General features: G+C 42.3%; 1 protein-coding gene across 1 annotated transcript in view; it reads right to left on the reverse strand.

Moving 5' to 3' along the window:
• Positions 1-22,636, reverse strand: part of FAM171A1 (family with sequence similarity 171 member A1) — a 131,441-nt gene that overhangs the window by 44,496 nt on the left and 64,309 nt on the right. The window contains exons 2-3 of the mRNA XM_055543889.1: positions 11,131-11,358; positions 4,777-4,869 (exon numbers count right to left, since the gene is read on the reverse strand). Of these exons, the coding sequence (XP_055399864.1) occupies positions 4,777-4,869; positions 11,131-11,358 (321 nt within the window). The remainder of the gene's footprint in view (positions 1-4,776; positions 4,870-11,130; positions 11,359-22,636) is intronic.

Consider the following 22,636-nt stretch of genomic DNA (forward strand, 5'->3'; position numbering starts at 1 on the left):
GGATGATCGAAAAAGCAAGAAGAGTTCCATAAAAAATCTACTTCTGCTTTATTGACTATGCCAAAGCCTTTGACTGTGTGGATCACAATGAACTGTGGAAAATTCTGAAAGAGATGGGAATACCAGACCACCTAACCTGCCTCTTGAGTAAACCTAAATGCAGGTCAGGAAGCAACAGTTAGAACTGGACATGGAACAACAGACTGGTTCCAAATAGGAAAAGGAGTACGTCAAGGCCGTATATTGTCACCCTGCTTATTTAACTTATATGCAGAGTACATCATGAGAAACGCTGGGCTGGATGAAGCACAAGCTGGAATCAAGATTGCCGGGAGAAATGTCAATAACCTCAGATATGCAGATGACACCACCCTTATGGCATCAAGTGAAGAAAAACTAAAGAGCCTCTTGATGAAAGTGAAAGAGGAGAGTGAAAAAGTTGGTTTAAAGCTCAACATTCAAAAAACTAAGATCACGGCAACCGGTCCCATCACTTCATGGCAAATAGATGGGGAAACAGTGGAAATGGTGTCAGGCTTTATTTTTTGGGGCTCCAAAATCACTGCATATTGTGATTGCAGACATGAAATTAAAAGACAGTTACTCCTTGGAAGGAAAGTTTTGACTAACCTAGACAGTATATTAAAAAGCAGAGATTTTACTTTGCCAAAAAGGTCCATCTTGTCAGTTCAGTTCAGTTCAGTCGCTCAGTCGAGTCCAACTCCTTGTGACCCTATGAACTGCAGCATGCCAGGGCTCCCTGTCCATCACCAACTCCCAGAGTTTACCCAAACTCATGTCCATTGAGTCAATGATGCCATCCAACCGTCTCATCCTTTGCCATCCCCTTCTCCTCCTGCCCTCAAATCTTTCTCAGCATCAGGGTCTTTTCAAATGAGTCAGCTCTTTGCATCAGGTGGCCAAAGTACTAGAGTTTCAGCTTCAAGGCTATGGTTTTTCCAGTTGTCATGTATGGATTTGAGAGTTGGACTATAAAGACAGCTGAGCGCCAAAGAATTGATGCTTTTGGCCTGGCGTGCTGTGGTTCATGGGGTCGCAAAGAGTCGGACGTGACTGAGTGGCTGAACTGAACTGAACTGATTGTATATTTGACAGATGCTAAGAGAGTAGATCTTAAAAGTTCTCATCACAAGAAAAAACTGTGTGATAATGGATGTTAAGTAGACTTATGGTGGTGATCACTGTATAATATATACACATATCAAATCATTGAAGATATATGTCTTAGTTCAGTCGCTCAGTCGTGTCTGACTCTTTGCAACCCCATGAATTGCAGCATGCCATGCCTCCCTGTCCATCACCAACTCCTGGAGTTCACTCAAATTCATGTCCATCGAGTTGGTGATGCCATCCAGCCATCTCATCCTCTGTTGTCCCTTTCTCCTCCTGCCCCCAATCCCTCACAGCATCAGAGTCTTTTCCAATGAGTCAACTCTTCACATGAGGTGGCCAAAGTACTGGAGTTTCAGCTTTAGTATCATTCCTTCCAAAGACCACTCAGGGCTGATCTCCTTTAGAATGGACTGGTTGGATCTTCTTGCAGTCCAAGGGACTCTCAAGAGTCTTCTCCAATACCACAGTTCAAAAGCATCAATTCTTTGGCGCTCAGCCTTCTTCATAGTCCAACTCTCATATCCATACATGACCAAAGGAAAAACCATAGCCTTGACTAGACGGACCTTTGTTGGCAAAGTAATGTTTCTGCTTTTGAATATGCTATCTAGGTTGGTCATAACTTTCCTTCCAAGGAGTAAGCGTCTTTTAATTTCATGGCTGCAGTCACAATATGTGGTGATTTTGGAGCCCCCAAAAATAAAGTCTGACACTGTTTCCACTCTTTCCCCATCTATTTCTCATGAAGTGATGGGACCGGATGCCATGATCTTCGTTTTCTGAATGTTGAGCTTTAAGCCAACTTTTTCACGCTCCTCTTTCACTTTCATCAAGAGGCTTTTGAGTTCCTTTTCACTTTCTGCCATAAGGGTGGTATCATCTGCATATCTGAGGTTATTGATATTTCTCCCAGCAATCTGATTCCAGCTTGTGCTTCCTCCAGCCCAGCGTTTCTCATGATGTACTCTGCATATAAGTTAAATAAGCAGGGTGACAGTATACAGCCTTGACGTACTCCTTTTCCTATTTGGAACCAGTCTGTTGTTCCATATCCAGTTCTAACTGTTGCTTCCTGACCTGCATACAGGTTTCTCAAGAGGACGGTCAGGTGGTCTGGTATTCCCATCTCTTTCAGAATTTTCCACTTTACTGTGATCCACACAGTCAAAGGCTTTGGCATAGTCAATAAAGCAGAAATAGATGTTCTTCTGGAACTCTCTTGCTTTTTCAATGATCCAGTGGATTTTGGCAATCTGGTTCCTCTGCCTTTTCTAAAACCAGCTTGAACATCTGGAAGTTCACAGTTCACATATTGCTGAAGCCTGGCTTTGAGAATTTTGAGCATTACTTTACTAGCGTGTGAGATGAGTGCAATTGTGCGGTAGTTTGAGCATTCTTTGGCATAAGACTGGAGGTGGGGAACCATTATACTTCAGTTGTGAAACAACAATGGCAAAGGTAATTAAAGAGAAACTGGAGGTCCCAAGCCCAACAGCCCCCACTGTGGTCCTGATGTGAAAGGATGCTGAGGACTCAGGCCTAGTTCTGCTGTCTCTTAGGAGAAAAGCAGGAGATGACTTAGGGCTCACTGTGCAGATGACATTAAAATCTATATATCTATTCCTGTTATCTCTCCCAAACTCAGTTCACATATGCTCCCAGACATTTCTCCTTATTTCTCTTTACACACGTCATCTAAGAGCAGCATGTTAACCTCCTTGTTTGTTCCCACAGCTATGCAATAAAAAAGGGAATAAAGTCACCTCACTTGCAGATGGCACATGGATGTGGTTAGGCAGAGAATGATTGGTGTAAATAGTATTAAAATAAAGGAATAAACAAAACAAAGAAAAACAGGGGGCTCCCCAGGTGGCACTAGTGGTAAAGAACCCACTTGCCAATACAGGAGATTGGGAGATTGGGTTCAATCCCTGGGTCGGGAAGATCCCCTGGAGGAGGGCATGGCAACCCACTCCAGTATTCTTCCCTGGGGAATCCCAAGGACACAAGAGCCTGGTGGGCTACAGTCCATGGGGTTGCAGAGTCGGATACGACTGATGCAACTTAGCACAAATAAAAATGGTTTTTCCAGTAGTTATGTATGGATGTGAGAGTTGAACCATAAAGAAGGCTGAGCACCAAAGAACTGATGCTTTTGAACTGTGGTGCTGGAGAAGACTCTTGAGAGTCCCTTGGACTGCAAGGAGATCAAACCAGTCTATTCTAAAGGAAATCAACTCTGAGTATTCATTAGAAGGACCGATACTGAAGCTGAAGCTCCAATATTTGGGCCACCTGATGTGAGGAGCCTATTCACTAGAAAAGACCCTGATGCTAGGAAGGACTGAGGGCAAGAGGAGAAGAGGGTGACAGAGGATGAGATGGTTGGATGGCATCACTGAATCAATGGACATGAGTTTGAGCAAGCTCCAGGAGATAGTAAAGGACAGGGAAGCCTGGTGTTATGCAGTCCATGGGGTCACAAAGAGCTGGACATGACTTAAGGACTGAACAACAACAAAAAGTAAACAAAAAAAAGAATGTGATGAAACATTAAAAGACAGGAAATATCATTCTCAGCCCGTGGCTAAGATGGAAGAAACCAATCATCTCAGCAAAAAAAAAGGTTTGACACAAGTCTGATCCCCAGTTCCAATGCCAGCCCCAAACAAAGGGCAAATTCCACAAACCTTCTCTACCAGATTTTCTGGAAGAGAGGTTATAGGGGTGAGGTCACATTTACACCACTGCACATGAGATGGGCTAAAAACACAAGGGGATAAGAGATAGAAAAAGGCCACACTTGAATGCCTGGGAATTTTTTGTTTTCTTTTTTGGGTGGGAGGAGAAGTTTTTTTTATTGTAAAAAACACCTAGTATTAAATTACTGTCTTAACCAGGTTTTTTTTGGCGGGGGGAGGCGTGCTACATGGGATCTTAGTTTCCCAAACAGATCAAATCTATGTCCCCTGCATTGGGAGCATAGAGTCTTAACCCCACTGGACTGCCAGGCAAGTCCCCATCTTAACCAGTTTTATGTGTCCAGTGCACCAATGTGAAGTATATTTACACTGTTGTGCAACAGATCTCTAGAACTGTCCTGTTTTGCAAAACTGAAACTCTAGGGAGTTTCCTGGGGGTCTAGTGGTTAGGACTTGCATTTCCACTGCAGGGGGTGTGGGTTCAACCCCTGGTCAGGCAACTAAGATCTCACAAGCCACAAGGCCTAGCCAAAAAAATTAAAAACAAACAAACAAACAAAATCCCCTGAAACTCTATATACTCAAATGCTTATGAAACTTTTCAGAGTGACCCTATCCACTGATCACTGAGGCCCAGGCAGGGTCTGGATTCTGACACTGGGATGAATTTTCTCACCTTTGGAGAAGAGAGGGACATGGTGTGAAAGAGGGCGGAGCCTCTTCTTAGCCCTCTGCACTTCAAGGCTGGGCTGAAAACAAACAAGGCCACAGCCAACAGTTTCACCGAAATGCCAATGTGTCCATGCACTTGTAGGGACTAGAGCCATTATGTCCAGCTGTGGACATGCTCGTGGCCATCACTACCTGACTACCCATTCCTCACACTTTAACAGTTGGCCCCAAAGTTACCATCGCTCCTCTTTTTAAGTATCAGACATACCTTGGAATCCTGAGACTATCTGGACAACGTCTTCATACACCATCAGGGTAGCGGATCGTTCTGGAAGCAGGCCCAGGCTTAGTGAAGAAAATACTGCGGAAACAAAGATGGATATGAGGAAATTCTGATTTCTAAATCAAAGTGCCCATGCCAATTTTTTAAGTACTCTGCATTCTTTGGATTCTCTGGGTTCAAATCAATCAACAACATTGATTTTTTAGTAATGTGACATAATAATAAATATATATCTGTTCTCTACCTCTGGTTCCTGGCTCAAATTCCTGAGTCACCAGAGTATCTTTCTGATCTGATGAGGAGACTCTGGGTGGCCTCCTGTATGCGGGCTGGTGACCAAAAAGATCAAACCATGATAAGAATCTTGGAACTTTCAGGCTCACTTCGCATCATCCAGAGAGAACAGATGGGGTGGAAAGCTCAGTTCATGATTGATCACACCTGCCATAATTGATGAAGCTGCCATGAGAGTCCCAAAGGTATAGGCTTTGGGGAACTTCAAGCTGGTGAGTACATTTATGTGCTAGGAGGGTGGCGCACCTCAGCTCCACAGGGATAGAAGCTCCCATGGCCAGGACCCTTCTGGATCTCACCCTGTTGCACCTCTTCATGTGGCTGTTCATCTGCATCCATTATGATACTTGTTATAAACCAGAAAATGTAAGTCATTGTTTTTCTGAGTTCTGGGAGTCATTACAGTGAAAGAAACCAGGGAGGGGCTCATGGGAACCTCTGATTTATAGCTGATTCAGAAGTACAGATGAGCACTTAGGGCTTGTGTCTGAATTAGAGGACAGTCTCATGGGACTGAGCCCATAATTGGTAGCATTTGGGCTAATTTTGGACAGCTATTGTCAGACCCTGATGTTGGGAAAGATTGAAGGCAAGAGGACAAGGGTATGACAGAGGGCGAGATGGTTGGACAGCATCACCACTCAATGGACATGAGTTTAAGCAAGCTCCAGGAGATGGTGAAAGACAGGGAAGCCTGGCATGCTACAGTCTAGGGGGTCTCAAAGAGTTGGACACAACTGAGTGACTGAACAACTGTCAGAATGGAACTGAATTGTAAGACATCCAGCTGGTATCCAGAGAGGAGGAGAACTGGTTGGTTTGAGAAGAAAACCCACTTACTAGTGTCAGAATTATCATAAACAGAGAGAAAGGAAACAGTCTGTCCTTTAAGTATTGTTAGCAAAAGTCTTTCAAAACCCCATGAGTCCTGCAGTCTCTCATATAACAACTGCTTAGCCTACAACAGTTAACTACATATTTTCTATTCTTTAGAAGTTCTTAGTAAAGTATCTGAACCTCTTCACATTAGGAATCTAATAAAGCTACAATGCACACAGTGTATGTATGTAAAATATTGGATATTAACATTAAAAAAGACTCACAAGTGTGCTTAGGTTAATGGGTACCTCATGATAAATTTTTTTTTTCCTCTGTATTTTGGGAACTAATAAGATGACACTTTGCAGGTGGCACTAATGGTAAAGAATCCACCTGCCAATGCAGGAGATGTAACAGATGCCGGTTCAATCCCTGGGTGGGGAAGATCCCTTGGCATAGGAATTGGCAACCCTCTCCAGTATTCTTGTCTGGAAAATTCCACGGAGAGAGGAGCCTGGCGAGTTACAGTCCATGGGATCACAAAGAGTCGGACAAGACTGAAGCAGCTGAACACAAGATGACAGAACTTGTGCTACTTAAAATTCTTGTTTAATTTTAAGTAGACCTCGACTTCCAACCTCAAAATTCACAGAGCCTACATGTTTCTTGGGGATTCCCTGGCTGAACAGTAGTTAGGACTCAGTGCTTTCACTGCCAGGGTCTGGATTCTGTCCCTGGTTGAGGAATTAAGATCCTGCATGCTTCAGGGTGTGGCCAGGGGGAAAAACCTACATGCTTCTGGGTAGAACATGAATTGAAGAAAAAACCCAAATCAATGCAGTATGGAATAACAATAATCACTAACATTACTGAACCCTCACTGACATGTCAGACTTTATTCTAGGTGGTTTAATTTGGATAATTTATTTAACTTTGAAAACAGCTCTCTGAAAGAGGTATTATTAACATGCCCCTTTGACAGGTAAGGAGACAGGTTTATAGATAAGGAATTAACTTGTCCAAGATTCCAAATCTGGTAAATAACTGGAGCCAGGATTTGAACTCTGGAGTCTGACCTTCACCTCTACGCTTCACAGACTTAAGTTCAAAGGCCTTAGACTCTATCCAGGCCTAAGTGCCTATGTTTTTTGTTGTTGTTGTTGTTTAATTTTTTAACTGGAGGATAATTGCTTCACAATATTGTATCACAATATTTCTGTCATACATTAACATGAATCAGCCATAGGTATCTGTGTATCCATCATTCACATTGAACAGATGTCATATTTGCTTCAGATTCAACCCACTTAGTCGTGTCTGATTCTTTGGGACCCCGTGGACTGTAGCGGGCTGCCATTTCCTTCTCCAGGGGATCTTCCTGACCCAGGGATCGAACTCATGTCTCCTGTATTGCAGGCAGATTCTTTATCTGCTGAGCCAATGGGGAAGATTGAATCAGCCATAGGTATACGTATGTTACCTCCCTCTTCAACTTCCCTCCCACCTCCCATCCCATCCCACCTCTCTAGGTTGTCACATAATACCAGTTTGAGCTCCTTGAGTCATATAGCAAATTTCCACTGGCTATCTATTTTACATATGGTAATGTACATGTTCCCATTGAGAGAGTAGTCTCTACATTTAAAGAGGAAGAAAGTAAGGCCTAGAGAGGTAAAGTAACTTTCAAGGAAAATATTAGGAGCCAGAAATATCAAATGCTAAGTACAGCAATTATTGGGTTCATTCAGGGTTTTGGTAGGATGTTACAGAAAAACCCAAATGAATTTTTGGCCAATTCAATACTCAGCACAATTGGCTCTGGACAGTGCCAGAGGGGACCAATGAGGGGTTGGCCATGGACATGACCCCTCTTTGTACACAGTCCATTTATTTAGCTGCCATCATGTATAAGGCCCAGAGCTAGATGTGCAGAATAGATCACTGTTGGGGCAGTCTGTGCCCTTAAGGGATCTACATTAGATGGAGGCTAAGACACACAACCAACAGCTACATGACAAGCAGAATGTGACAAAGGGCCCTGACAAAGATAAGGATGGACCTTGGTGCTGGGAAAACAATCCAGAGTTCCTCCAAACGTTAAACAAAGAGTCACCATGTGACCCAGGAACACCACTCCTAGGTACATGCCCAAGAGAACTGAGAATATGTGTTCACACAAACACTTGTACATGAAAGTTCATAGCAACATCAGTCATAATAGCCAGAAAGTGGAAACTAAAGGCTGAACATGCTTGGTGTCCCACAGGCAGCTTAAATCCAATCTATGCTATATTCGTCATTGACTATGACCCCAACACTCATTCTTTTCCTTCTCATCTCCTGCACCTCGACCCCAACCTCCACCCACTTTTGTAGGAGCCCCAAGCTTAGGGACAGGGATACATACAGTGAAGGAGTAAGGGATTTCTTTCAGTCAACAGCATTAATCCAGTCAACCTTAGGGAACCACAGGTTGCCCATCGCCCATCTGTTATTCTATCCACTCCATCACCAGTCAGAAATTTGAGATTCAACTCACATTCATTCAATTTTCTTTCTCTTCTATCTCTCCCACCCATTCTCCAAGGCTTTGTGAATTCTGCCTGCTAAATATTCCTCAGGTTTATCTCCTTTTCTCTAAAATGTTCCTAAAGGATTTCCTCAATTGTACCTATTTCTAACCCACTTTCCATAGCTCTCAAAGCAGTGGTCCCAAATTACAGTGAACATTTTTATCCATAAATATCTGGGGGATGGGGGTTATTGTGGGGAGTTCAGTTCAGTTCAGTCTCTCCGTCGTGTCCGACTCTTTGAGACCCCATGAATCGCAGCACGCCAGGCCTCCCTGGCCATCACTAACTCCCGGAGTCTACTCAAACTCATGTTCATCGAGTTGGTGATGCTATCCAGCCATCTCATCCTCTGTCGTCCCTTTCTCCTCCTGCCCCAAGTCCCTCCCAGCATCAGAGTCTTTTCCAATGAGTCAACTCTTTGCATGAGGTGGCCAAAGTACTGCAGTTTCAGTTTAGCATCAGTACTTCCAATGAACACCCAGGACTGATCTCCTTTAGGATGGACTGGCTGGATCTCCTTGCAGTCCAAGGGACTCTCAAGAGTCTTCTCCAACACCACAGTTCAAAAGCATCAATTCTTCAGCACTCAGCTTTCTTCATAGTCCAACTCTCACATCCATACATGACCACTGGAAAAACCATACCCTTGACTAGACAGGAGTAGGAACTGTTTATTAAAATCCAGATTCCTTGGTCAATCTGTCCAGTCAAATGGGTGAGTCCTGGAATCTGTATGTTTATACAAGCATCTTCTGATGCTAATATCTATTCATCCTCAAGACTCAGCTGCCCTCTCAGCCTCCCCAGGAAACTCCTTCATTTGCTCATGTGGACCTGTCCTCCCCAGCATCCCCATCTGCACATAAATCTATCAGAGTATTGATCCAATCAGGAGGAACCGGCTTCTGTGGCTGACTTCATAACTAATGGATAAACCTCCCAGAAGCAAGTCCTGAATCTCTAGATTTGTATTCTCAGTGGCCAGGGCAGTGTCTGACATATAGTAGGCGCTTGACAGGTATAAACTGAACTAAAGAGAATTTTGTGGATGAGGGTAGGTGCTGGGGCTGGATGAGACAGGCATAGCCACACTTAGCTTCCATGGGCCCCAGAGGCAATGGGAACCCTGATGCGGCAGGTCCCGTGGTGCAGAGGTGAGCACGAATACTGGCCTTGCACCAGGCACTGTGTTAGGTGCTACGCATTCATTGAGCACCTATCATGTTTTAGACCCTGTAAGTGAGTGCACCTACGTTAAATACTTTTTACTCAGAACTGCTCTACAAGGTGGTATCAGCTCCATTTTGCAGAGACTGGCATCAAAGCTGGAGGGGCTCAAGCATAGATTTGGAGCCAGAACCCAGGTCATCTGGTTTCCAAAGTCCACCCTCCCCCCATTACCCTGGCAACAAATGTGCTGGCAGATAATGTGGTCCAGGCACTAGATGGAGTCTGAAGTAAAGGGACAGAGGAGGCACCATCTGCTGCTCCCACCTACCCCATCCCCAGCTGAACTCACGTCAGGCACCATTCTTGCCCCTGGTGGTAGGCCAATTGCTTTGCAGGGGTGAAAGGTCATACAATATTGTGATATATAAGATGTAATATATATTTGGTCTGGGTCTCATTTCTGGCTCACAGCTCCTAAAACCCTTGGAATTTCCTAAGTGATACGGGCAATAAAGGAATCTTTTGTTATTCATATCAAATGAATGGGGCTTTCAATGGGAGTTTCAGTTAATATAATGACTTTTGGGAAAGCTTCATGATAACCTAAGAAGGGGAAATGGTTGCCAGGGGAAACCATGTGACTAGAGGCTGGAATCTCTCAGTCTCACCGTCCTCTCCCCCTGACCTCCAGGGAGGAGAGAGTGGCTGGAGGTTGAATCAATCACTAATGGCTAATGCTTTAATCAGTTACACATACATGATGAAGTTTCCATAAAACCCATGAGGATGGGGTTGGGTGAGCCTCTTGGTTGGTGAGCACCAGAGGTGCTAGGAGGTGGTACAGCTGGCCAGGGAGGGAGGCTTCACGCCTCTTCCCACAGACCTTGGCCTACACATGTCTTCATCTGGCTGGTCCTTTAATAACCTTTACAATAAACTGGTAAGCTAGCAAGTACCAGCTGGGGTTGCAGACTCGGTGACACATTGCTGGATGTGTGGAAACACCATGACACATTTGGTGATTAGACGTGCCAGAAGTGGAATGGAGTATTGAGAGTGGAGGAGCACCAGGAGGGCTTTTCCTGAGCAGGTAAGAAGGTGGGACAGAGAAAGACAGTCTGGCCATCATGCCCACCTTTTGGCAGCCTTGCTCTCAGATGCTAAAGTGAGATGAGGAAGCCCCATTTCAGAGCACTGTCCCAATGCCACTGGCTGGTTATGACCCATCGTGTACAGAATGGAACAGTGGAGAAATGAGTAGAAAGGCTTTGGTTCCATTGTACAAATAGCATTGTGGAGCCCAACCAGCTTCACACCAGATTCCACCTTCCCTGCACATAAGGGGCGCCAAAAACTAGGGCAGAGAATGCACGTGTATTTTCCTAATTGTCTGACTTAACGCTTACAAAATCATTTCTGTGTCTGACTCCACCCCTAGCCTGATTATATGCCCTGTTTTAGAGACAGGTAAAGACCACCTTACCAGGTAACCGGATGGGCTTCCAGGGGGCAGAGTTTGGCACGTAGGCATGCTTTGTGGCCGTGACAATCAGCTGACTGCCCAGCTTATACTGGAATTTGATGAAGGCGACGCCATCTGTCCCCGAGGTACCAGAGGCAATGGAGACCTGGTTGGTGAAAATCTCAATGAGCGCATCAGGGACAGGCTGATGGGTGCTGGCATCACTGATGTGGACCTTCAGGGTGACCTCTGGAAGAAGGACAGAGCAACAAAGAACTGGTTATTAACTGGGGAACTCCAACAGCGATTCTGTAATAACAGTGAAGGGAGGTAGAAAGTATTTATGGGATATGCTTAGATAATCTAGACTGGGGACTTTTCTGGTGGTCCAATGATTAAGACTTCGTGCACCCAATGCAGACTGCACAAGTTTGATCCCTGGTGGGGGAACTAAGATCCCATATTTTATAAGGTGCAGCCAAAACAATATTTTTAATTAGAAAAAAAAAATTCTAGATCTACATCCAAAATATAAATCGTTTTAACCAGGAACGTTCTCTTCTTAGCAATTCTTTTTTACTTTACATGATTCCTTATCTTCTTCAAAACCACTGCCTATAACAAACTCCTTTCCTCCTGGCTCCTCCTGGTCCCCCCCCCAACAATAATTGAGAGAAAAATCTCTATTCCTTTAAGACACTGTGCAACAAATACAGTGCTTTCTGATCCTGCCCAGTGTTGCTGGTAAACACAGCCTAAGCAAAGCTCAGGCTGCTACACAAGGACCCTGCAGGCACTAAGGTTTGCAGCAAAATTGTGATTTGCAGCAAAATTGTTCAACAGTCTGTGATGAACATAGATGTGTACAGCTCAGGGTCGCTGTGCTAGTAATCATGAAGACATGACTGAAAAGTAGTCCCTGCACGCAGTACCACCAAGGGGGTGGGCAGACTATCTAAGCAATGTGTCCTGCCCAGACCATGGACCTGCCCCAGTTGTTATCCCATTTAAGGAACCAGCTCGCCCCTCCTTGGGAGGGAGGAAAAGCACCTATTACTTGGTTGGATTATTTGTTGGATCCCTATTTACTATTTACTAATTACTATTATTTGTTGGATCCCTCGTGCAGCAGCCTTCCCAAAAAAGTCTTGACTGAATTTCTCTTCCTGATTTCTACTGATTAAAGAGTTCAAGGGCTCGGTTGGTATCACAGAGTTCATGCGTTTTTTGACTAGATGACCATAAGGAATAGCTAAAGAACCCTAGACCCAGGAGTTACATAAGGTCTGCACCAAATAAATCTCTCAAAAACCTCGTAGAGAAAAAAAGTGCTACAAAAACTGAACCTGGTTACTCCCTACTATAGCAGGAGAAAACTACTGCCAAAAGAGGGATAAAATCAACATCAAGAAAATCAGGCATATGGCATTACAAAGCATATCTAGTCGATTCCTGCCAGTCTTATCAGTGTTATCTTAATGCAGATTCGCAGCACACATTTGCTTTCTTATGGAGCTGGTCTTACTTGCCCCCAGTGGTATGGGAAGTTATAAATGAATTAATACTCTCATAGCAGAAACCCTCTACAACAGGACAAGTGGGAAGGTGCTTTGTGGTGTTGCACAGCGACGATTTACATAATCTTGTAATGCAACACTCCCTAGCAGCTGGGATTTCAAAGTTTCTGCCTTCTCTTCACTGTTGGCTGAGAAGGCAATAGCAGCGGAGATTTGGAAAAAGTGAAATAATTTCTGAATAAACACAAGAAAGGAGTTCTCCAAAGGTATGGACACCAAGCAGGGAATAAAGAAGACGTGACGAGTTGAGAGAATGGGATTGACACATGTATACTACTATGCATCAAATAGATCACTAATGAGAACCTAGCAAAGAGGTTACTGCCCAGGAAACTACACTCAGTGCTCTTGGATAACTTAAATGAGAAAGAAATCCAAAAAAGAGGGGATATATGTATGCATATAGCTGATTCACTTTGCTGTAGAGTAGAAATTAACATCTTAAAGCAACTACATTCCAATAAAAATTAAGTAAAAAAAGAAAAGAGTTTTCTTATAATCAATGCCCTGGGTTCTGCCACTTTAACATGGGAAACCTAGTATATATTCTGCAATTATATACCTTGAAAAAGATTATTTAGCTACTTCTTTTGGTGTAACAGGATGTGAAAACACATCATTGTGGTTAGGTAATTATTACAGACTACTGGGGTGTCATATGTATTAAAATTTTGCAATTTGTTTTATTTATATGAATAAAGAACAGCAGGAACAGCCCACCCATTTGGTAGGTCTACATTTAGCTCATATTTTAAAAATTAGACTTTATTTTTAAAAGCAGTTTTAGGTTCACAGCAAAATTGAGTGAAAGTTACAGAAATGTCCCACTGGGGTATCATTTTTATAGAAACACTTATATTATCCATTCAACAACAAACAAGATTATTCCCATTAAAAGACAACCAAGGGAGTGATCTTATCATGAGGTGGGGCAGTTCAGTTCAGTTGCTCAGTCTTGTCTGAATCTTTGTGACCCTATGGACTGCAGCATACCAAGCTTCCCTGTCCATCACTAATTCCTGGAGTTAGTGATGCTAACTTGCTTAAACTCATGTCCATCAGGTCAGTGATGCCATCCAACTATCTCACCCTCTGAGAAGAGGTGGGGCACTACATACTATTTATTTATCTCATTTTGCAGAGAAAAGGAAGACCCTATAAATGGCCCAAGACCTAAATATGCAGTAAGATCTACTCCCGGGCATATATCCAGAGAAAATTCTAATTTGAAAATTCTAATTCTATTAATTCTAATACATGCACATCAGTGTTCATAGCAGCACTATTCACAAGCAGGACATGGAAGCAACCTGAATATCCATCAACAGATGGATAAAAAAGATGTGGTACATATATACAGTGGACTGTTACTTAGCCATAAGAAAGAATGAAAAAACGTCATCTACAGCAACATGAATGAGAGATTATCATATTAAGTGAGGTAAGTCAGAAAAAGAAAGACAAACACCATACAATATCACTTGGAGAAGGAAATGGAGACCCACTCCAATATTCTTGCCTGCAGAATTCCATGGACAGAAGAGCCTGGTGAGCTACAGTCCATGGGGTTGCAAAGAGTCAGATACAGCTGAGCAACTAATACACTTTCATCACTTATATGTGGAATCTAAAATATGACACAAATGAGCTTATTTACAAAACAGAAACAGACTCACAGACATAGAGAACAGACTTACAGTTACCAAAGGTGAAGGTGTGGGAGAGGGATAAATTAGGAGTTTGGGATTAGCAGATACAAACTACTATATATAAAACAGATAAACAGCAAGGTTCTACTGTATAGTACCCAGAACTATATTCAATATCCTGTAATAAACCATACTGGAAAAGAATATATATACACACACACACACACACACACACACACACACACTGAATCATATTGCTATACAACAGAATCTAACACAACATTGTAAATCAGCTATACTTCCATAAAAAAACATTATCCTGAGTATGTCTGTAAGGGTGATTTGGAGAAGATGAACATTTAACTGAATAAAGCAGATCACCCTCCTTCATGTGGGTGGGCCTTGTCCAATCAGTTGAAGGCCTGAAGAGAACAAAATGTCCCCCCAGAGTAAAGGGAGACTTCCTCTTGCCTACCAGCCTCTGAACATTGGCATCTCCTGCTTTCAGACTTGAACTGAATGTCAGCTCTTTCCTGATCTCAAGTCTACCAGCGTTTGAACTAGAACTATACCATTATCTCTCCTGGACATCTGGCTTGCTGGCTTACCCTTTAGACCTTGGGACTTGTCAGCCTCCATGATCACGTGAGCCAGTTCCTTAGAATAAATCTCTTCCTATAGGCCCATACATCTCATTGGCTCTGTTCTCTGGAGAACCCTGACTACCGCTGCATCATCCATCATGGGTTCCGATTTTGCAGCGCATGGTGGGTGGACCCTGGGAGTGTGTGCTCAGACCTCTTCTTGTTTCACACTCTTACTCAGCATTATTTCATGATCAGGAATTCAGTTACCACCTCTACAGCATGCTTCTCAAATTCTCATGGACCAGTGGTAGAATCAAGAAGGAAAAAACAAGTGCTCAGGAATTCTTCCTCCCCTATAATTCAGAACTCCTTTACTCTTGGCAGATTTGAAAAGTTTGACTCTGTGGGCACAAACCAAGTCATTTTCAAAGAGCATATCTGCTTGGTGGGTAGAACACTAAACATTATCTTTTAGTCCTGCATGATCTTTTCATCATCCACTATCTGCCCACAGACTTAGAACTAAAGGAGACAAGTCTGTTTCAAATTGCTGGTTGGAGAGGAGGCACCCACACAGCAAGTTCAGAGCAAAGACCACAGCAGGAGCAAGAGGAAGGAATCACAGTGTACCCTTCACAGGTGCGCAGTACTTGGCAGAACTGCCTGTGGGCACTGAGGGGCCATGCCTCCTCTCCTCCCCTTTTATATTCAAATAGTAATTTATGTCTTCAGTTTTTTCCCACAAATGATAGAAGACATTTACTTCATAACTTCTCAAGCCAACTCTACAATCGACATTCTTCATCTCTCCTACAGTCACCTGCTGAAGGGTACTGCTCCAGATCGCAGCCCCTTCTGTGGTTCTCACTGGGAACACAGCTGGGAGGACCATGCTCATCTCAGTCTGAATAGCCACCAGGCCTTGGTTTCACATCTACTGTAAAAAGATCTGACTTATCATGGAAGGAAAAGTGAAATCTATGGGCTCTATTGTTTTTTGTTTGTTTGTTTGTTTGTTTTGGTTTCTTTCTGTGAAGTTTTTGGCTTCCTCTGATGATTTTTCATGCTTTTTTATACTCCCTCAAATTGGCTTTGATGCTGGGATTTTAATATTTTTCTTCCCTTTTGGTGTTTAGAGCTGTTGGATCCCACAGCAACCCACCTTGCTGGGAACCCAGTGTTGGCTGGGTTGGCCCATCAGGCTCTGTGGGAAGAAAGTCCATTTCCACCAGCAGATCAAGCAAAGGCTTTCAGTCCAACCTGCCCAAATGCCCGGTGCTGCTGACCATCAGGGAGAGCAGCAGAAAAGTGAGTCACTGGACTCAGTCTCCAGCGCTGTGATTAGTTATATTTAACTCAAATTCAGGGGAGTCACAACAGCTTCCCATCTCTTATGTCAAAATATAAAAAGTTAGTCATTTGAAAATATTTTCTAAATGGGAGGTTATTTTTTACATGTTACCTGACCTTTGCTTGAAGAGATTCTGCTCCATACTACTTGGTGCTAACTTTTAACAATATCTGTATATTTATAGAATTGCCACTTCTTTATACAGCAATTACAGGTATATCCTGAGCTGGCCATGTAAAGGGGGAGTTTTCTATCCACTTACTTTACTTCTTTTGGAAATATGAAAGGTTTATCTTCCTTTGTAAGATATCTGATGAAACAAGAATGCATTTTATTTTACTAGCGTTTTCTTATAATTTATTTTCTCTGGTCTCATAGAGTGCACATGCATCTTACCTTGTTCAATTTTATTTTCTTCTTAAAATTTAGTGAATCGTGTGAATGTGCATTCTCATGTACAATCATGTTAGTTCACATGTCTGTAAGATTACTGTATTGTAAGATGAAACATGTTTTTTTCTTTTTTGTTTTTTTATGTATCATTTGTGTGAGAAGTATAATAAATCTATTATAGTAGAGTACTATATAGCCGATTGTGTTAGGTGGGTACCTACAGTAACTCTGGCGGACTTATGAACAAATTTGGCTTATGAATGTGCTCTCAGAATGGAACCCATTCATATGTAGGGGACTCATTGTACTTTTCCTTTGTTTTTCAACAGTTTGATTAAAAAAATATTAGTGAATCATATCCTTTAAGCAAATTATATATTTTCTAAAAGAGACAAATCTATAATATTATAGACTGTGTAATATTGTTACTGAAACACAAGTCGGTGTGCCCAATGCACAGAAAGGCCGAACAATACCAAAACATCAGAGTGTGGGGGAGAAAGGTTTATTTAGGGTTGTGCAAGAAGACAGGTGGCTCATGCCTTAAAAACCGCAAATTCCCTAACAGCTCTCAGCGAAGCCCTTTTCTAGGAAAGGTGAGGGAGGTGAGGGATGAGTTGTAAAGTTCTTGGTGTCTGAGCTTTTGTTCCTGAGGTCAGGTCACAGTCAGCTAACGACATTCCTGTACAACTCCACCACGCCAATGTTATTCTGTTTTGACAAGAAAGGTCCCAAGGTATGACTTTCATCCTGCGAGGTCCAGTCCTGGCTGAGAGGAAGAGGATCTAGGCTGGTGGCTTCCTCAGGCCAGGTCCCCAGGCGCTGTCCAGCTGTGACGGCTGAGGGAACCAGGCGCCCAGGACCCAGCTGGCTTTCAGGCTCCTCAGGCGGCCCAAATGGCGGGGGCTGCGTCCCACAGACTGTGTCCTCTGCAGATGGCCGCTGCCATGAAGTCACAGAGGCGGGGATGGGGGAGAGGGTCACTGCAGCCTCAAGGCCTGGGTCTGGCCATTGGGTAGCCTTGGCGAGAGCTCTGGAGCCCTGTAGACGCAGCCCCCAGCCTGTTCCCTGGGCCCCTCACTCATCTGCTGGCCCAACGGTGAGTGAGCTGGAGGGCCTCAAGGAGAAGGCTTGGATCTGCTTCTTACCTCATTCTCTGCTTGACAACTACCACTCCATAGACCATTAGCTGAAAATGCCCTCACTAACGGCCGCTCGCTGACAGTTGGCTGCTTGGGGGTAACGGTGCACAGCGTCACCGTGTGCTAAGGGCTGCACTCAGGGCAGCGATGCTCTATCACAATATTAGATATCATCTATAATATCATGCATTATATAATCTATATAGTAATATGAATTATATCACTATAGTATGCAAATACATTAAAATATGATACCAATATATAAATATTAGTATATTAATAGTCAATGAATTGTATATTAATTACATAATTGCAATGTGTATTAATATATTACTTGCATTATATAATATTACCATTGTATATTATATATTACATAATATATAGTTATATAGATTATATAAATATTATATCACATTCTTACATATTGTCTGTATAATATAATATATAATGCATGCATATGTGCTCAGTTGTGTCTGACTCTTTGTGAAACCATGGACTGTAGCCCACCAGGTTCCTCTGTCCATGGGATTTTCCAGGCAAGAATACTGGAGTGGGTTGCCACTTCCTTCTCTAGGGGATCCTTCCAATCCAGGGATCAAATCCATGTCTCCTGTGTCTTCTGTATTGGTAGGAGGATTGTTTACCACTGAGCCACCTGGGAAGCCCATAATATATAATAGAGTTCAAAGCATTTGACAATTTTCGTGTGGGTTTCATTCTAAAAATAATATTGAGCTTGGTGTTCTGTGCGGAAGAGAAGGGACAATCGCAGGCGTGTGTCAGAGAGACACACAGGCTGGCATGAGTGTCCTCTGGCTGCCCCGATGGTCCCCTCAGCATCTGTTCTCTATTAACCACCTTTTGCTCTTGATTGTATCCAGAGGTGCCCTAAAGCCTCTCTATTAGCCTGAGGTCACAATATCTGATACAGAATTCCCACCCATGTGAGGCTTTCCTCACAAATGTGTACCTTAATTATCAGTGGAGGACTATGATCTCCAAACTTCCATTTGAACTTCTACTCACTTGAAAAAGCCCATAAGATATGTTTGCTGCTGCAGCCCTGGGAACTTAGGATCCCACTTTGCGCCTTTCTGTGTTTTCCAGTCTCTAGCAACTGACTCCTACCTGAACCTCATGAAAAGATGGCTCAGTGACGACTCCCGGTCACAGCTTGTTTGGAACATGGATGAAAGCCCTGGTGTGGGAAGCGAGTAAGTGCCGGTCCCAGGCACCCTCCTGCTGGCCACCCATGCTCTGCGGGGCAAATGCTTTGAGCTCACTCCCCATCACATCTGCACAGGCTCTGCACACAGAATATTCTCTCACCTCAACCCCTTGTGTCTGTCCCTCTCATACCTGAACTTATGTCTTGGTAGGCCTGCCAGGATCTCTGGTGCCATAAACCAGTGGATTCTTCTCCCTTCCCATAAGAGATATATAAAGAGGATGGAACTGCAGATCATTTCATTAATTACACTTTCTAAGCAACAACACCAAATTGCCAAGAACGTAGAAATACATGATAAACATTCACATTAGTACAGCAATTAAAGAAGCTATGATAATGTACATAGAATACATGATATATACATGTATGACATATCTTTTTTTCAAGTGACAGGATGCCTTCTTTCCCTGTACTTGAAGCACTGTATAATGGAAATAGAAAATGCAATACTCAAATACCAACAACCTGCTATGACTTTTTGAATGAAGATGCTGTTAAGTCTGTCTATTCGCCAAAAAGTTAAATGGCAGAAGTCATTCTCTGCTATTATAGCTGGTACAAAATGAGGCTTTCCGAGGCTGCTTCCATACACAGGTTATGCTATAAAAGTAACTATAAAGTGATTATACTCTTGCAACTAATTAAGGGTTTATTTAGGGTAAATACCCCAGAATAAACCAAAAACTACTGCTGGATTTACCTGATTCAACTGTACAACTTACATATATAAACACGTGCTCCCAAGCAAAATAATTTAACTGGGTTTCTACAATCACACCTAAAAGTTATCTAAAAGCAAATGACACTGACACAATCCCACTCTTTTAAAATGACAGCAGAAATCATGTCGATGTAGCTTTAAAAGTACTGTATGAAAATATATTTTTCAATTTGTTAATGTGGTGTATTACATTGATTGATTTGTGGATATTGAAGAATCCTTGCATCCCTGGGATAAAGCCCACTTGGTCATGGTGTATGATCTTTTTAATGTGTTGTTGGATTCTGATTGCTAGAATTTTGTTAAGGATTTTTGCATCTATGTTCACCAGTGATATTGGCCTGTAGTTTTCTTTTTTTGTGGGATCTTTGTCAGGTTTTGGTATTAGGGTGATGGCGGCCTCATAGAATGAGATTGGAAGTTTACCTTCCTCTGCAATTTTCTGGAAGAGTTTGAGCAGGATAGGTGTTAGCTCTTCTCTAAATTTTTGGTAGAATTCAGCTGTGAAGCCGTCTGGACCTGGGCTTTTGTTTGCTGGAAGATTTTTGATTACAGTTTCAATTTCCGTGCTTGTGATGGGTCTGTTAAGATTTTCTATTTCTTCCTGGTTGAGTTTTGGAAAGTTGTACTTTTCTAAGAATTTGTCCATTTCTTCCACGTTGTCCATTTTATTGGCATATAATTGTTGATAGTAGTCTCTTATGATCCTTTGTATTTCTGTGTTGTCTGTTGTGATCTCTCCATTTTCATTCTAATTTTATTCATTTGATTTTTCTCCCTTTGTTTCTTGATGAGTCTGGCTAATGGTTTGTCAATTTTATTTATCCTTTCAAAGAACCAGCTTTTGGTTTTGTTGATTTTTGCTATGGTCTCTTTTGTTTCTTTTGCATTTATTTCTGCTCTAATTTTTAAGATTTCTTTCCTTCTACTAACCCTGGGGTTCTTCATTTCTTCCTTTTCTAGTTGCTTTAGGTGTAGAGTTAGGTTATTTATTTGACTTTTTTCTTGTTTCTTGAGGTGTGCCTGTATTGCTATGAACTTTCCCCTTAGGACTGCTTTTACTGTGTCCCACAGGTTTTGGGTTGTTGTGTTTTCATTTTCATTTGTTTCTATGAAAATTTTGATTTCTTCTATGATTTGTTGGTTATTCAGCAGTGTGTTGTTCAGCCTCCATATGTTGGATTTTTTAATAGTTTTTCTCCTGTAATTGAAATCTAATCTTACTGCATTGTGGTCAGAAAAGATGCTTGGAATGATTTCTATTTTTTTGAATTTACCAATACTAGCTTTATGGCCCAGGATGTGATCTATCTGATGTATAGAACAGTCTTATGGACTCTGTGGGAGAGGGAGAGGGTGGGAAGATTTGGGAGAATGGCATTGAAACATGTAAAATATCATGTATGAAACGAGTTGCCAGTCCAGGTTCGATGCACGATACTGGATGCTTGGGGCTAGTGCACTGGGACGACCCAGAGGGATGGTATGGGGAGGGAGGAGGGAGGAGGGTTCAGGATGGGGAACACATGTATACCTGTGGCGGATTCATTTTGATATTTGGCAAAACTAATACAATTATGTAAAGTTTAAAAATAAAATCAAATAGAAAAAAAAGAAAATATAATTGCTTATCTTGGGGGAAACTTTTCTGAAAAAAATCAAACCAATTTAAAATAAAAGAATGCTTTAACTCTTCAAAATAAATCAGAATTGAAGCAGTTATTGAATACCAAAATGATGCTAATTATATTGAAAAGAAAAAGCTTCAGTTCCAGTTGTTAAGAACTTTCCCATAAAAATCGATGCATATATATATAAACCTAGCAGAGCATCCTTGTCTTCCTCAGATATGAAAGAGAAAGTGTTAGTCATTCAGTTGTGTCTGACTCTTTGCGACCCCATGGACTGTAACCCAAAGGCAATGCCAAAGAATGCTCAAACTACCACACAATTGCACTCATCTCACACGCTAGTAAAGTAATGCTTAAAATTCTCCAAGCCAGGCTTCAGCAATACGTGAATCGTGAACTTCCAGATGTTTAAGCTGGTTTTAGACAAGGCAGAGGAACCAGAGATCAAATTGCCAACATCCGCTGGATCATCAAGAAAGCAAAAGAGTTCCAGAAAAACATCTATTTCTGCTTTATTGACTATGCCAAAGCCTTTGACTGTGTGGATCACAATAAACTGTGGAAATTCTTGAGAGATGGGAATACCAGACCACCTGACCTGCCTTTTGAGAAACCTATATGCAGGTCAGGAAGCAACAGTTAGAACTGGACATGGAACAACAGACTTGTTCCAAATAGGAAAAGGAGTACATCAAGGGTGTATATTGTCACCCTGCTTATTTAACTTATATGCAGAGTACATCATGAGAAACACCGGGCTGGAGGAAGCACAAGCTGGAATCAAGATTGCTGGGAGAAATATCCATAACCTCAGATATGCAGATGACACTACCCTTATGGCAGAAAGTGAAGAGGAACTAAAAAGCCTCTTGATGAAAGTGAAAGAGAAGAGTGAAAAACTTGGCTTAAAGCTCAACATTCAGAAAATGAAGATCATGGCATCCGGTCCCATCACTTCATGAGAAATAGAGGGGGAAACAGTAGAAACAGTGGCGACTTTATTTTTCTGGGCTCCAAAATCACTGCAGATGGTGATTGCAGCCATGAAATTAAAAGACGTGTACTCTTGGAAGGAAAGTTATGACCAACCTAGACAGCATATTAAAAAGCAGAGACATTACTTAGCCAACAAAGGTCCATCTAGTCAAGGCTATGGTTTTTCCAGTGGTCATGTATGGATGTGAGAGTTGGACTGTAAAGAAAGCTGAGTGCTGAAGAATTGATGCTTTTGAACTGTGGTGTTGG

This window comes from Bubalus kerabau, chromosome 13 (assembly GCF_029407905.1).
Source record: "Bubalus kerabau isolate K-KA32 ecotype Philippines breed swamp buffalo chromosome 13, PCC_UOA_SB_1v2, whole genome shotgun sequence".
NCBI classification, from domain to species: domain Eukaryota; kingdom Metazoa; phylum Chordata; class Mammalia; order Artiodactyla; family Bovidae; genus Bubalus; species Bubalus kerabau.